This window comes from Brassica napus, chromosome C9 (assembly GCF_020379485.1).
Source record: "Brassica napus cultivar Da-Ae chromosome C9, Da-Ae, whole genome shotgun sequence".
In the NCBI taxonomy this organism is placed as follows: domain Eukaryota; kingdom Viridiplantae; phylum Streptophyta; class Magnoliopsida; order Brassicales; family Brassicaceae; genus Brassica; species Brassica napus.
Window position 1 is genome coordinate 4,253,028 of NC_063452.1, and position 13,050 is coordinate 4,266,077.

Sequence of the window (13,050 nt, forward strand, 5' to 3'; positions counted from 1 at the left end):
CATTCTCCATAGAAGGTAACCCACTACTTTCCCTTGTATATACCATTTCGTTTTTGCATATTAGTTTTCTCTTTTTGGGTATATCTCTCTCCTTGACAACACAGAGACTGTGTCATTTAAGTTTGGGGGAGGTACCAAGTATTTGATCACGTTTGCTTTGATGATTTGAGTCCCATGCATTGCATTATACATATATATTTGCATAAAAAAAAAATTCATTTAGTTTGCATCATTGGCATTTCTAGGAGAGTCTAGAGCATATAGGTTGCATTTACTTGCATTGGGAGCAATGATTTTAAATGCCTTGTAAAGAACACTACGTTGCACCTGAGTAGCTTTTGCACCTCTCAAAAAGACTTGTATGTTTCGAGCCTTGAAAACTCTTCCTGAAACTTGTTGATTGCTGAAACTCAGTCTTTGAAGCCAACTACAACCTTATTTGAACTAAACGAACTTAATGCTTCTTGCTCATGGTCCCTTGTGTACTGAGTCGTGGCTATACACACCTGAGTTGTCACATCCTTTATGCCAATCTTATTCTGACAAACTCTAGTGGTAGACCACTCCCAAAACCTTTCCCTCCTTTTAAGCTTTCATTGTTTGATGAGCGAGCCCTTCTTCGGAAAGTCTTACATGTGCATAATGTTGAGAGTATCGGGAACGACAATGCTTGATCTTCATTCTTGCTAGATTGAGCACTCTATTGTCTAGCTATAGGTGGGGGGTGAGAGTTGTGATTATGATTTGGGAGCAATGAAAAAGGAAAAGAAATAACTATTTGTGTTTAAGTGAATTGTCTTACTGGGATAAGAAGAAAAACCTCTAGCTCAAGTTATGAAAAGTCTTGGCCCCCATTTAAAAAAAAAAAAAAAAGAAATAAAATATGAAAAGAAAAGAAAAAGAAAGAAAAAGGGGGCTAGCAAGGTTGTTAGGAGCTAAGTAATGTTTTGAGGTTGTGAAAAATTCCTTGTAGATTTCAAAGAGAAGGAGTTAATGTTCTTAGGATCTTTTGGTGAGAGATGTGAGTTGGGTTTGACATTTGAGAATGATTGTGTAATTGTATGTTTGGGAAAAGGGTAGAACAATGGAGATTGAGCATTGTATGCATGAGTTGATCTCTTTCTTAGATATATTATGTGCAATGTCAAAGCTACTTGTTTCGAGAGTAAACCACCTTAAAGATTTTATGTTTCGAACCTCTTGAATCACTTGAATAAAAGTCTTCCCTCACCCAACCAAATGACTTGGACCAACTGACCATTTGCAAGAATTCGCCTGATGTTTTGTGCTTAATGAATGTGAGAGTTGGTTGATTTGAATGTGTGGATGCTTGATGATGAGTGTAAGGGCAAAAAAAAGTTGAGATAGGCCTAGAGAAGCTAGAGTGTAATAAGAGAGTGTGCTCATGCTGGATTAGATGTTGAATCGAGTACTAGTTGTGTTTCTTTTGGCTATGAGCTCCCACCTTCAAACCTCTCTCCCTATGAGTTCTAGAAAGTTCACTTGTGGACAAGTAAAAGAACAAGTTTGGGGGAGTTGATATCTTGCATATTTCCATTATCTTTTCCATTCATCCATATGCATTTTGATCATATAGACTAGGATTTAGCCATGTTTAGGTTACATTTTGCATACATGAGTCTCTATCAGGTGTTGGAGTGCCACATGGAGTTCTTGGGGCTATTTGGATGCATTTGGAGCTCAAAGGAGGTGAAATATGTGATCATTGGACGAGCAGAGCAGGGGACCGAGGTTCCGCAGCGACGTCATGGGGTCGCTCCAAAGTACCTCTCAGAGCGACCTAGCTGGAGCGACCCCGTGAAGTTGCTCGCCATATTCACCCAGTGAAGCGACTTGCCCAGAGCGACGCGCCGAGGTCGCTCGCATCTCACACCCCTCTCGGAGCGACCTCCCAAAGCAACACCCCGAGGTCGCTCGCGTCTCTATGGCGAGACGACACGAAGCGATGCTCGGAGCGACCTCTCAGAGCGACCCACTGAGGTCGCTCCCGAAGGCCAGAGCGACCTCTCGGAGCGACATGCCGAGGTCGCTCCGCGTCTATTGTTGAGTCGATTTTCTATTTTACTTAAGGGCGTTTTGGTCATTTCATTATGCACGTTTTTATTTTCTAAACCTATGTTTTAATACTCTGTAAGCCACCAGGAGGAGACTATCTTTTGATCTATTGAGAAATACACAAAAACTCTCTTGAGAAGTTCATCTCTTGGATTTTGATTGTTATGTTCTTGTGTTATTGTTGATTTCTTATCTATTTTTCTACATGATTAATCTGAAATCCAATATGGGTTTAAGAGGAATCATGGAGATTAGTGAGTAATCACCTTTTGAATTCATGGGTTAGGGAGGTTAAGGGTGATTAGGTTAGTTCTAGGATGTTTTAGTGTAGATCATTCTTGTTCCTTGCTAGTAGAGTATTCCTAATGCATCTTCTGAGTTGGCCACTCAAAAGTTGATCAATAGGCATTTCCCACCCGAAAAGTGTTTGATGAAATGCCTGAGACAACTCTCCTAGGCTTTTAGTATATTTTGCCAAAAACATTTGTTGTTAAAGATGCTAAGATAGCTAATAGACTTGTTAGTAATGATTGCTTTCATATTATTCAACCAAAGACACTTGATGTTTGAGATATGTTAGCAAATGAGCATTCATCTAGACATAGAGCTTGCTTAGAATTGTGTCTAGGCTTAAGGTTGATAGTTTGATTGATCATTTGCCATCCTTAGTTCAGATACTTGATCACCCAAGGTCTAATCCCTATGCCCATGAGTTCTCTTTTCTCTTAGTCAAGAAAGCATCATTCTGTTATTGTTTTCTAGTATTAGTAGTAGTTTAAAACTCATTTAAATCATTGGTTGCACTTAGATTAAGTGAGTACTTGCATTCTCAGTGCTTTGATATCCCTCAGAACTGGTTCGACAATCACTATACTACAACATTTGTCTTAGGAGCTTGAAAACTCCTAACATCACGAAGCTAGTTCTCTACGGAGCAGAACCCGACACTTACCAGCGTTGAAATACCCATAATCCCAGAACATATCGAAGATGGATCTTGTTAGAACCATGAAACAATGATAAAACTAGATCTAAGAGAAAAGGCAGCCTCCGACGCCGGAGAGACCAACGCTGGAGCAAAACAGGAAGAACACCTTCCGAAAATTTTGAGAGAAAAGAAAGAGAAGAGAGAGGCGTACTTGTCGAAAAAAGAGATTGCATTCTCTTTATACTCGTCATATGTAGAAATGTATTTTCTGTTATGTATCCATTCTCTGTTTTTTCCAACTGAATGTGGGGAGCAACATGTACTAGAGAATCATATAAGAGCAACTTCATTGCAAAGTTATCAAAGAGTATCTCAAAAACAATATATATGTTGTTGTGTATTTACAAATTGTTGAAATTAGTTTCTCATTTATATTTGAGAAATTATTGGACTCAAATTAAGTTTTGAAATATCTAACAAAAGTTATATTATATTTTTGAATTTGCTCCTTTTGAGATATTCACATGAGAACTTTAGGCTGTGCTGCTCTTAGTGCTAAAATAATAGCCAGTATCCAAACAATTAAAATTTATATTACATAGTTTTTTTTTTGTCAACTTATAATACATAGTTTATATATGCAAATGGTATTCCTTTTCATTACATCTTGTAAAGCACAAGCTCTTTCATTGTCTTTTTTCCCTTATTTTACAGACGGGATATATAACAGCTTTGACAAACTGATAGATGTCGACAATCAATGAGGACTTGTCGACATAATTATTAAATATGATTAAACAGCAGGATTAAAAATCTTCGTCGTCTTCTCCGGCATCATCATCCTCCACATCCTCCGCTGCTTCTTCAGCGATGTCGTCCTCCACAGCATCCAATCCCTCAGCTAACGCAACCCCACCAAGAACTCCGGCCACCGCCCCAACCGCCAGTCCCGTCCCCATCCCACCAAACTTGCTCCCTTTCTCTTTCTCCGCCGTATAACCTGACTGCCCGTACGAAGCGGTTCCGTACGGCTGCGGTGGCGCGTAAGGGTAATCGTAAACAGGTTGCGGCGGCGCGTGATAAGAACCCGGAGCCGGTTGATACCGAGGCTCTCTGACGGTGACGGTGACGTCGAGTTTGCCGTGGGGTCGGCCGGAGGGGCGTTTGAGTTTGAGGGTTTTCTCCACGGGGACGCCAAAGCCGGCGTCGTCGATGACATCACGGAGGCTGAGATTAGCGGAGCCGATGAGGGGCTTTGTGTTCTCTTCACCTCCCGCGTGCACCACGTCGATGTAGACTTTGTCATCTTCGTAGTCGTCGTCGTTGCCCGGAGGCAAAGGGATGACAAATGTCTGGTTCCACGAGGGACACGTGTCGTCCTCTTCGTCGACTCTGGTGGAGAATTTGTACTTGGGATCGATCCATACGACGGCGTATGGCTTGTTTGGGCCGTTGCGCCAGTTCACGTTCTTGATATCCTTTGCTGATGAGATGGTCACTTCCACTTCTCGGCCACGGGACGACATTTTCAAGATTTAATTAGAACCAGAGACAGACACTTAAGGTAAGTGTTGATATGTATTTATAGTATATCTCTGGGTGTATCATGAACATTCGATTGCTTTTGTTCAAGAGTCTAGATGGATTCTTATCTTTGTTGTTTTACGATTTTGTCCCATTATATATTGCACGACCATAATCATGCTTGTATATCATTTATATATATTATATAGTTTCAATGAACACTTCATAGTTTGTCAGGTAAAATGAAAAGTTCCTTAGGTATATGCTATGAGAGGAACAACCTTAGGTAGAACCACCTACAACGAATAATCAAACACAGGGAGGTATATGCTATGAAAGGACAACCTTAGGTAGAAACCTACACCGAATAATCAAAACACGGAGCCAACACGTCCATTTACTTGGTCCAGTTCCTTCATCTATAGTCTACGCGTTATGTCGCCCTCGCCCACCAATATTTTTTTCTAAAATAGACTAGATTTTCGAAAATGAATTTTCTTGGAAAGTTTGATACACATCTACTGATATAAGCCTATAGATAATCCAACAGTTTTGCAGAAATTAGATTCATGAGTTGTACACATATTAGGGGTGGGCGTTCAGGTTCGGTTCGGATCTAATCGGGTTTCGGATTTTCGGGTTTAAAGATTTCAGTTCCATTCGGGTATTTTTAATTTTTGGTTCGGGTTCGGTTCAGATCTTTACGGGTTCGGTTTGGGTTCGGATTATCCATTTAAATTATTTTTAAAATTTTAATATTCATTATATGGTTAAAATTTCTCAAAATCTATAAAACAAAATAATATTACATATAAATTTGTATAATATATGTCAAAATACCTAAAATTAACATATAATTTGGTTTGATTTGAATATTTGGATAGAAAATCAATAGATATTTAAAGCATTTTGGTGTTTTGAATATATTTTAACTATTTTAGACATTTACTTTTGACTATTTATGTACATTTTCAAGTATTTTAGATAACTTAAAAGGATTTTATATATTTTGGATGTTTTTAAATTAAATCTAAAAATAAGTAATATATTTAGGTATATAAATCTATTTCGGTTACATTCGGGTATCCGAGATACTTCGGTTCGGGTCGGGTTCGGTTTCGGTTCTTTAGATATCAAAATTTTGAACCCGTTCGGATATTTAATCAATTTCGGTTCGGGTTTGGTACTACTTTTTCGGATCGGGTTCGGTTCGGTTCTTTGGATCCGGGTTTTTTCCCAGCCCTAACACATATTATGGTGCAAATCTTTCTTTAGTTGAAATGGGCCACTTTGTTATCCAACTAAAACGTTAGAATGGGCTACATACACCATTAAGTTAGGACGGCCTGCCTATCTCTAACAATACGTACTCTTTGGTCCTTGATCAATATTTTCATGCTTGTGTAACACATCACACCACAATCAAGACTATAGCATACAATCTAATTTAACGGTACAACGGCCGTTTGATGTCAAGAAAAAAAAGTTCTAATGGTTTGTGCAATGTGCTTATGTTATCATTGTGCCACCATCCAAATTATGTTCTATGACTGAGTGAGAAAACAATAGAACTGAAAGTGGATTGTCTAGTTACAAACCTTTTCACATATTTTACATAATTAAAATAAATAAAAATAACAGAGAAGATAGGCATGTTTTCATTTGAGAGAAACTCACACTCCACATGCCATTTATCTAGTGATTAAATAATTATATAGATAGGACTAATCTTCTTAGTTCTTATATAATGAGAAAACTTGAGATTTAGTCTGAAGCCATTTCCAGTAAAGTTTACTCACTTTGGCGTTTAGCATATATCTCAAATTAGTCTTCTAATTTGTTTTATTAACCTGTTTTGGGATCTCAAGATCTTCCACAACACGAGAGGTTTCAAGCTGACCACTTGTCATTAATCTACAAATAACAATAAACTAATATCTCTCTTGCTTATCCTTTTTTACTCTTTTTTCGCATAGGTGAAAAAAAATAATTGTATGGCCCAGAAATAGATAAGAATATAGAGAAGGCCAACCACTCCCATATCTACACTATTTTCTTTCCTCACCAAACCAAACACAAAACCAGACCTCAACTTCAAACAGCTTCTGAACAACTCTTGAAACCAAAAACTTCTCTAATGCCGGAAGAAATACGAGAGCACGGTGGTCACACCGATCCTAAACCTTCTCCACCACCGCCAAAACGTGGCCTCATCAGCCGCAAGAGACAGCTCGTGTTTCTCTCCTTCATGATTCTACTAGCTGCTAAAGGACTCGTTGGTATCGGAGAAGTAGCGTTTGTAATACTGTCTTATATATACTTGTACGAGTTCATCTCCAGGTTTGCCTTCCCACGCAAGCAAAACGAGCAGAGGAGGAGACTCTCAAACCCTAAAAACAAACTCTTTCAAGCTTACTTCCTCGCCACTGCCATCATCGGTTCTCACTCTCTCTTTATCGCATCTTTGTTATTAACGTTTTCTTTTTATTTTTCTTATAAACGTTATCTCTCTCAGGCCTACTCTTCCCGATTTGCTACATCGGAGATGGACTATACCGGGGAGACATCCACGGTGTTAGAGCTGCAGCTCCACATCTTTTCCTCCTCTCCGGTCAAGCCTTCACCGAACCAATTGGTTTCTCCGACCGGTTTGCAACACCCATTGGTATTCTCGGACCGGTTTTCTACAACGCTCGTCGTATCTTCGCTCTGTTGGATTGGGTTAAAGCCGAGTTCGCAGATATTCAGCGTCCAGGTGGTCCAATAAGATTGTACGGAGGAAGAGCTATAGCGTCGGTTAACACCGTCATGTGGTTTTACAATCTGTTTGGTCTCTTGTTGCCTGTGTTTCTTCCTCGGTCTTGTGAGATTTACTTCTCAGCCGACGACAACAAAGTAGATTAAGTAACCTCCCGTCTACTTTCTACTTTAGAATCTCTTATGTTGTGTTTGTGTCAGTGCTTGGTAAAGATTATTGTTAATAAAAGCGACAGTTTATGACTGCATGATTGATATGTCGAATGATAGGTAATGTAGCTAACGATAAATAAATAAGAGATCTCTAATCATTCACATTGGACAGATTCAGGATACAATCCTTCAAACTCTTTGTAGAAAACATGCATCAATATACTTCAGCTGTGACCATATATAATATCTTCAGCTACTGAAAAATATCACCAATCTCCTTCCTTAGCAATCCCTTAATCTGTCAATGCACAATAACATTACACAATCTCTGAGCGATTAAGACAGACAGATAGATGGATAGACATGCAAGTAAGAGAGACAGTGAAGGAATCAATTATAATAAGCTGACCTGTTTTTCTGAGAGTCCGATATCTTTCAAGTCATCAAGCTGCAATGGAAGGTATAAGAATCTTATAAAACAGCTCAAATGAACGTTGCCATTCACGTTTATATTAGACTTACTTCCTTAAATGGTTCGGGAGATTCTTGGCGGAGCTCTACTATGTAAGTAGCTCTCTTCTCTCCAATACCCTGTATCACCATCAATGTAGTCCGTGTCAACGAGTTAGCTACCATACCATAAACAATCATATAAGGACTTGTTGATCAGGCTAGTCATCTAATCTAACCTTTAGCTTCTTTAGATCTTCCCTGTAAGAAAACACAAGAGAAGAGAAAAGTTTACTTCAGTTTACTTCTTTAAAACACAAACATAGATAGGGATTTCACATTGTGTTAAAAAAAAGCCGTAGATCCAATGATTTATAAGTAGAGAGAAACAAACTTACTTGTCTGCTGTGTTTAAAAACTTAAGATACTCTCCAACAGCAGAATTCTGCAACATTCCAAATATTTTTATAAAAAATTGTCTATTAGGCAGCTATCAGATATATAGAGATATTACATAATCACATTAATATTTGATATAAAAAGAACAATTTAAACTATGCTTGTTAGCTCTTCATACCTTCAGTTTAGAGCTGTGTGCACTGAATGTCTTCCAAGGAGTACAGGCAATCTTTGAAGGCATACTTCTCTCAGGTGTTTTTAGCTCAGCTTCAGCGGTAATCTCGCTATGTTGTGGTAGCTCTTCAACATAAGATTTAGTTAGGGCAGTTTGATACTTCTCAGGCGGGGATGGATGGTTTGAGGTATTGCATAGCGACTTTAAAGTCATGGAAAGTTCTCGAAGCTGCATGCTGAGCGGAGGTGATGCAGTTTCATTGGCTAGAAAATAGTTGTTCTCTTTCTCCAAGCTTTCTCCTACAATCAAGAGAGGTGCCAGAAATTAAAATAAGTTTTATGTATATTATAGCTTCTTACATTAATTATCATTAAACTCACAATCTACCTGCATTAACTAGAGTCGGATTTTCTTCAATGACTGAACGGTATTCACCTCTCTCTACTATTTTGGCTGCAATAGAAAGAACAAATATAATAAGAGCTAAATTCCCAGAAAATCAAACTTGTATATCAACTTTCAAGTTTTACCTTTGCATGCAATAGCATCATCACAATAAATGTCTTCTAAAACCTCTTCCTCATGTTTCAGGGGTGTCTCCTGAAGGTTAATGAAAGAGATGTCAGTACTATATGGATATTTAGATGTTGAAATAAAACATAAACCTATAAAAACTACCTTGTGTGTAGGGTCAGAAACTTTTGAGACGAAAGAAGCAGTGGTTGCATAGCTCTAGATATGAAAGAAGAAATATTAGAGATTTTGTTCAAGCAGAAACTAAACAAAGGAAACAATTGTTTGAGATGCAGAGAAATTGTAGATGTACCAGTTCCATGGCTATTTCTGAACTTGATAAAGCTGGGACAGAGTGATCCTGCTAGAGAATCACTGTTAGCATTGAACCACTGAATGTAAATATGTTTTGATGATGTTCATCTAGGTCATACGTTATTATGAAATATTACCTCTTCTACCGTTGAAGATTGAGAATCTGTAACCATTACTGAAGAACAGACTTCCTACATTAAATAATAAAATAGTTGGTAAGTAATGCCTTTGTAATAAATATCCTCCACACAGCTCCATATAGTTAAAGGTAGAAAGAATTTACTTCTTCAGATGAGGAGGCCTGAACTTTCAAGACAACTTTTGGAGTGGAGATTTCCTGCATTAAAAATAAACACAAGTGTTATTCGCAGTGAGAAAGGAATCTGAAGAGAATTATTCTAACCATTCAGAATAAGGAGCTCTACCTTTTTCACTGCCACTCTTGATTTGCCTTCCATCTACAACATCCAAAACAGTATAACTAAACTATTTCTGAACATTTATTAGAATAAGAACACGTGATAAATTACCTTCTTGGAGCTATTTTTACATTTCAACGAATCATTTGCTTCACCAAACAGTTTCCTTCAATCATATGAGAAAAAAATAAATATTATTGTTATGTGATGTTCTGAAACTGATAACATAGTGATTCTGAGGCTTAGAGATGATACTAAGTTCGTTATGAAAGTATAGAACTTTACCTTCCTTTAATTGCAGAAGCTGGAGTATTGAGCTTAGACTTTCTCTCTGTCACACTTTTTCTTATCCCTGTCTGTTGCCTAGAAGTAGCAGACACAGCCAAAGGTGTGTTTTTCTTTTGAGCGGCAGATGATGATGAAAGAGATCCAGCAGGACATTTGCTCTTCTTAGTAGCATTAGTCATGGATTGTTTACTGCCTAGACAGATCCGTGATGCTAAGTTTAGCATGTAAAATGAGTCTTGGCTAAATTCTCGCGGCTTAAACAAGAAACTAAATGGTTAGCAATTACAACTTTAACAGTCATTAAAGCATCAATCAACTCAACAGCCAGTAAAGTATATACCAGACAAGTGATCAGCAACGTTCTGTTGCATCCTTGTAAACAATCTTTCAGCATGTGAGTGAGTTTGCTCTCCCTGTATGGCACATGAGATTCATTTGCATTGATAGCATACATGACGTTCTGTAAAGCATATATCGATTTATTTATCCTGGTAATCTCTGGAGGAGCTAGATCACTGCATTGTTTTCTAGAGTCCTCATATCCTGCCAGAGGAAGACAAGAAAACACCCATCAGATGCTAACAGAAGATTACCACACAGAAAATATAACTAACAAAGTGATATAAAAAACAATCAACCTGCCATATCAAGAAAATTCATCCTCCCAAAGGATCCCGAATTAGCTTCCCCCTTGGTAACATGTATCATCACACCTCTATGGCTCCTAAGAGGAGGGTCGTTGACCAGCTTCTGGATTTTGTTGAGCCCGAAATACACCTCTTGAAATCCCGAGAGTGACTTCACAGGTACCTGAAAGCAGAAACTTTGATTCATCAATGATGTTATACCAAGACTTAATGCTCCATAACACTAAATGACTTGCCTTCGAAAGTCCTTTTAGCTGAATCTTCCCTGGTGGACCTTCCAATACAGAAACCACTCGCTTCTCTTTGTCTAAGACGTCATAAACAGTTTCTTGAGAGACTTCGTAAAACGAAACCGAAACTGAGTCTCCTCTTTCCTCAGCCATGGATAGCATCTCAGCCATTGAAAGGATGACCAAACCAGGTTCCCACTCAGATCCCTACAAACCAAATCACACGATAACTCCATTAGCATTTTTCATCTACCGTGACTGATGATTAGTTCATTTCAATACCTGAATAAGAAGCGTTTTCCCGCTACATCTTGCTCCATGAGCAATCACATTAGCATCTTTACCCTCAAAGACACTAGAGATGAGAGGTTTAATCTCCTTGGCGAGAATCGAACTCGCGGATTCGTTTTCTTCGTAGAAATAATCCAATTCACATGAGTCTTTCGAACTGCAACAACATATACACAAATAGAGAGAACGAGAAATCAAAATACGTATGTATGAGAATCGGAATCTCCAGATGTAACTCCTTTCAAAATCAGCGAGGTAAGATAGAGAATTACCCAGCGAATTGAGCTCCGAAGGAAATCGAAACCGTCTCCGATTGATCTCTCTTGTGAACAGATACAGATGACGCTGACGAAGCTTCTACAGCCGGATCCGACGACGACGGCTTCACCCTAGCTACCACGCGTACAGCCTTGCTCATCGATTTCGTCTCCATCAATCGGATTTGTGAGAGAGAGAGAGAGCCGTTACGGAAAATTTTCAAATTCGCTGACGCTCCTTCGATAGATGTCTGTTCACTTCACTGTTATTATCTGGTGTATATAGGAAGCTTACCACTTGTTTGGATTCCAAAACGTCACCGTTTTAAATAGTTTGTCGGGTCTAATTCGCGGAGAAATAAACATGAAAAGGAGATCGGCCCATATAAAGCCCAATAGTAATATCAGGGCTTTTTAATGAGTGACATCTAAAATCCGAGAAGAAGAAGCCCTAGACATTTCTGTCCAGCCGCTGGAGGAGGAAGAAGAAGAAGCTGTGAGTGACCCTATCTCTCTCTCTATCTATCATCGTCATTGTATGAACTCTGATTTGTTCTTACATTTATATGATCTCATATTGAATTTTGTTCTTTTATTATTTCAGCTAAGGTGAGAAGATGAAGCATAATAATGAGATCCCTGGATCACACTTCAGGAAGCACTGGCAGAACTCTGTTAAGACATGGTTTAACCAACCCGCCAGGAAAACCAGGAGAAGAGTTGGTTAGTTACATCAGTTTTAGGTTTAGTTATGTAATGTTTGTCTCTTGATAAGACTCTTATGTGTGATGAACTGATGATGGTTTGTCTTTCTTTTTATTCAGCGAGACAAGAGAAGGCAGTGAAGATCTTCCCTCGTCCCGCCTCTGGATCTCTCCGACCTGTTGTTCATGGACAGACTATTAAGTACAATATGAAAGTCAGAGCCGGGAAAGGATTCACTCTCGAAGAGCTTAAGGTCTCTGTTTTTTTTTTGTTAAGTTTCACTTTCTTTGAAAGATGTAATGATGAAAACTAATAATGTTTGGGTTTAAATCAGGCTGCTGGTATTGCTAAGAAGTTGGCTTCGACGATCGGTATCTCAGTTGATCACCGTCGTAAGAACCATTCCTTGGAGGGTCTTCAATCCAATGTACAAAGGTTGAAGACTTACAAGGCCAAGTTGGTTGTCTTCCCTCGCAGATCACGTGTTGTCAAGGTACTATACATTCTACACTAGATGTCTTTGAGTTTTTGTTATGTTATGACAATCTCTTGTTGTTTTGCAGGCTGGTGATTCTACTCCAGAGGAGCTTGCTAATGCAACTCAAGTCCAAGGAGATTACATGCCTATTGCTGGAGAGAAGGTTGCAATGGAGCTTGTGAAGGTGACTTCTGACATGAAGGCATTCAAGGCTTATGACAAGATCCGTCTAGAGCGCACTAACAAACGCCATGCTGGTGCCAGAGCCAAGAGAGCCGCCGATGCTGAGAAAGAAGAGAAGAAATAAGATTCTCTCCATACTTACTTTTAATACATTCTTGAATTCTTCCTTTTCCGTGATCTTTATTTTTTGCAAGACTTTTTTTAAGGGATTCATCGATCCTACTTTTTTCTGGTTTTATGGAAACAGATTATAATAGTCTAA

At 38.7% G+C, this 13,050-nt stretch overlaps 4 protein-coding genes across 5 annotated transcripts; 2 read left to right on the top strand and 2 right to left on the bottom strand.

Moving 5' to 3' along the window:
* Positions 1-3,575: 3,575 nt before the first annotated feature.
* On the bottom strand, positions 3,576-4,791 carry LOC106366027. Its single transcript, XM_013805571.3, has one exon. It carries the CDS (start codon positions 4,528-4,530, stop codon positions 3,811-3,813), a length of 720 nt encoding a protein of 239 aa, XP_013661025.2. The 5' UTR covers positions 4,531-4,791; the 3' UTR covers positions 3,576-3,810.
* Positions 4,792-6,497: 1,706 nt separating this feature from the next.
* LOC106366023 lies at positions 6,498-7,533 on the top strand. The gene is made up of 2 exons (XM_013805567.2): positions 6,498-6,966; positions 7,044-7,533. The coding sequence occupies exons 1-2, from the start codon at positions 6,666-6,668 to the stop codon at positions 7,430-7,432; spliced, it is 690 nt and encodes a 229-aa protein (XP_013661021.2). The 5' UTR covers positions 6,498-6,665; the 3' UTR covers positions 7,433-7,533.
* On the bottom strand, positions 7,370-11,694 carry LOC106366022 (kinesin-like protein KIN-10C). 2 transcript variants are annotated; one of them, XM_013805566.3, is made up of 20 exons: positions 11,438-11,694; positions 11,157-11,322; positions 10,881-11,081; positions 10,636-10,807; positions 10,338-10,540; positions 9,995-10,251; positions 9,821-9,875; positions 9,716-9,748; positions 9,574-9,627; positions 9,428-9,481; positions 9,289-9,336; positions 9,141-9,194; positions 8,993-9,062; positions 8,850-8,915; positions 8,466-8,761; positions 8,287-8,333; positions 8,128-8,149; positions 7,961-8,029; positions 7,848-7,886; positions 7,370-7,736 (listed from the first exon to the last, which is right to left on the bottom strand). In XM_013805566.3, exons 1-20 carry the CDS (start codon positions 11,596-11,598, stop codon positions 7,692-7,694), a joined length of 2,112 nt encoding a protein of 703 aa, XP_013661020.1. In that variant the 5' UTR covers positions 11,599-11,694; the 3' UTR covers positions 7,370-7,691. The 2 variants fall into 2 exon arrangements, with proteins under 2 accessions (XP_013661020.1, XP_013661019.1); XM_013805565.3 differs by having other exon boundaries at positions 9,289-9,339.
* Positions 11,695-11,839: 145 nt separating this feature from the next.
* On the top strand, positions 11,840-13,044 carry LOC106366026 (60S ribosomal protein L13-3-like). Its single transcript, XM_013805569.3, has 5 exons — positions 11,840-11,918; positions 12,027-12,145; positions 12,247-12,380; positions 12,462-12,620; positions 12,691-13,044. Exons 2-5 carry the CDS (start codon positions 12,040-12,042, stop codon positions 12,910-12,912), a joined length of 621 nt encoding a protein of 206 aa, XP_013661023.2. The 5' UTR covers positions 11,840-11,918; positions 12,027-12,039; the 3' UTR covers positions 12,913-13,044.
* Positions 13,045-13,050: the final 6 nt, after the last annotated feature.

Coding starts and splice junctions, on each gene's coding strand:
- LOC106366027 (XM_013805571.3), bottom strand. CDS start 4,530: ATGTCGTCCCGTGGCCGAGAAGTGGAAGTGACCATCTCATCAGCAAAG.
- LOC106366023 (XM_013805567.2), top strand. CDS start 6,666: ATGCCGGAAGAAATACGAGAGCACGGTGGTCACACCGATCCTAAACCT. Junction 6,967..7,043: donor CCTCGCCACTGCCATCATCG/GTTCTCACTCTC, acceptor TATCTCTCTCAG/GCCTACTCTTCCCGATTTGC.
- LOC106366022 (XM_013805565.3), bottom strand. CDS start 11,598: ATGGAGACGAAATCGATGAGCAAGGCTGTACGCGTGGTAGCTAGGGTG. Junction 10,252..10,337: donor CGTTGCTGATCACTTGTCTG/GTATATACTTTA, acceptor TTCTTGTTTAAG/CCGCGAGAATTTAGCCAAGA. Junction 8,762..8,849: donor TCCGACTCTAGTTAATGCAG/GTAGATTGTGAG, acceptor TCTTGATTGTAG/GAGAAAGCTTGGAGAAAGAG.
- LOC106366026 (XM_013805569.3), top strand. CDS start 12,040: ATGAAGCATAATAATGAGATCCCTGGATCACACTTCAGGAAGCACTGG. Junction 12,146..12,246: donor GAAAACCAGGAGAAGAGTTG/GTTAGTTACATC, acceptor CTTTTTATTCAG/CGAGACAAGAGAAGGCAGTG. Junction 12,621..12,690: donor GCAGATCACGTGTTGTCAAG/GTACTATACATT, acceptor GTTGTTTTGCAG/GCTGGTGATTCTACTCCAGA.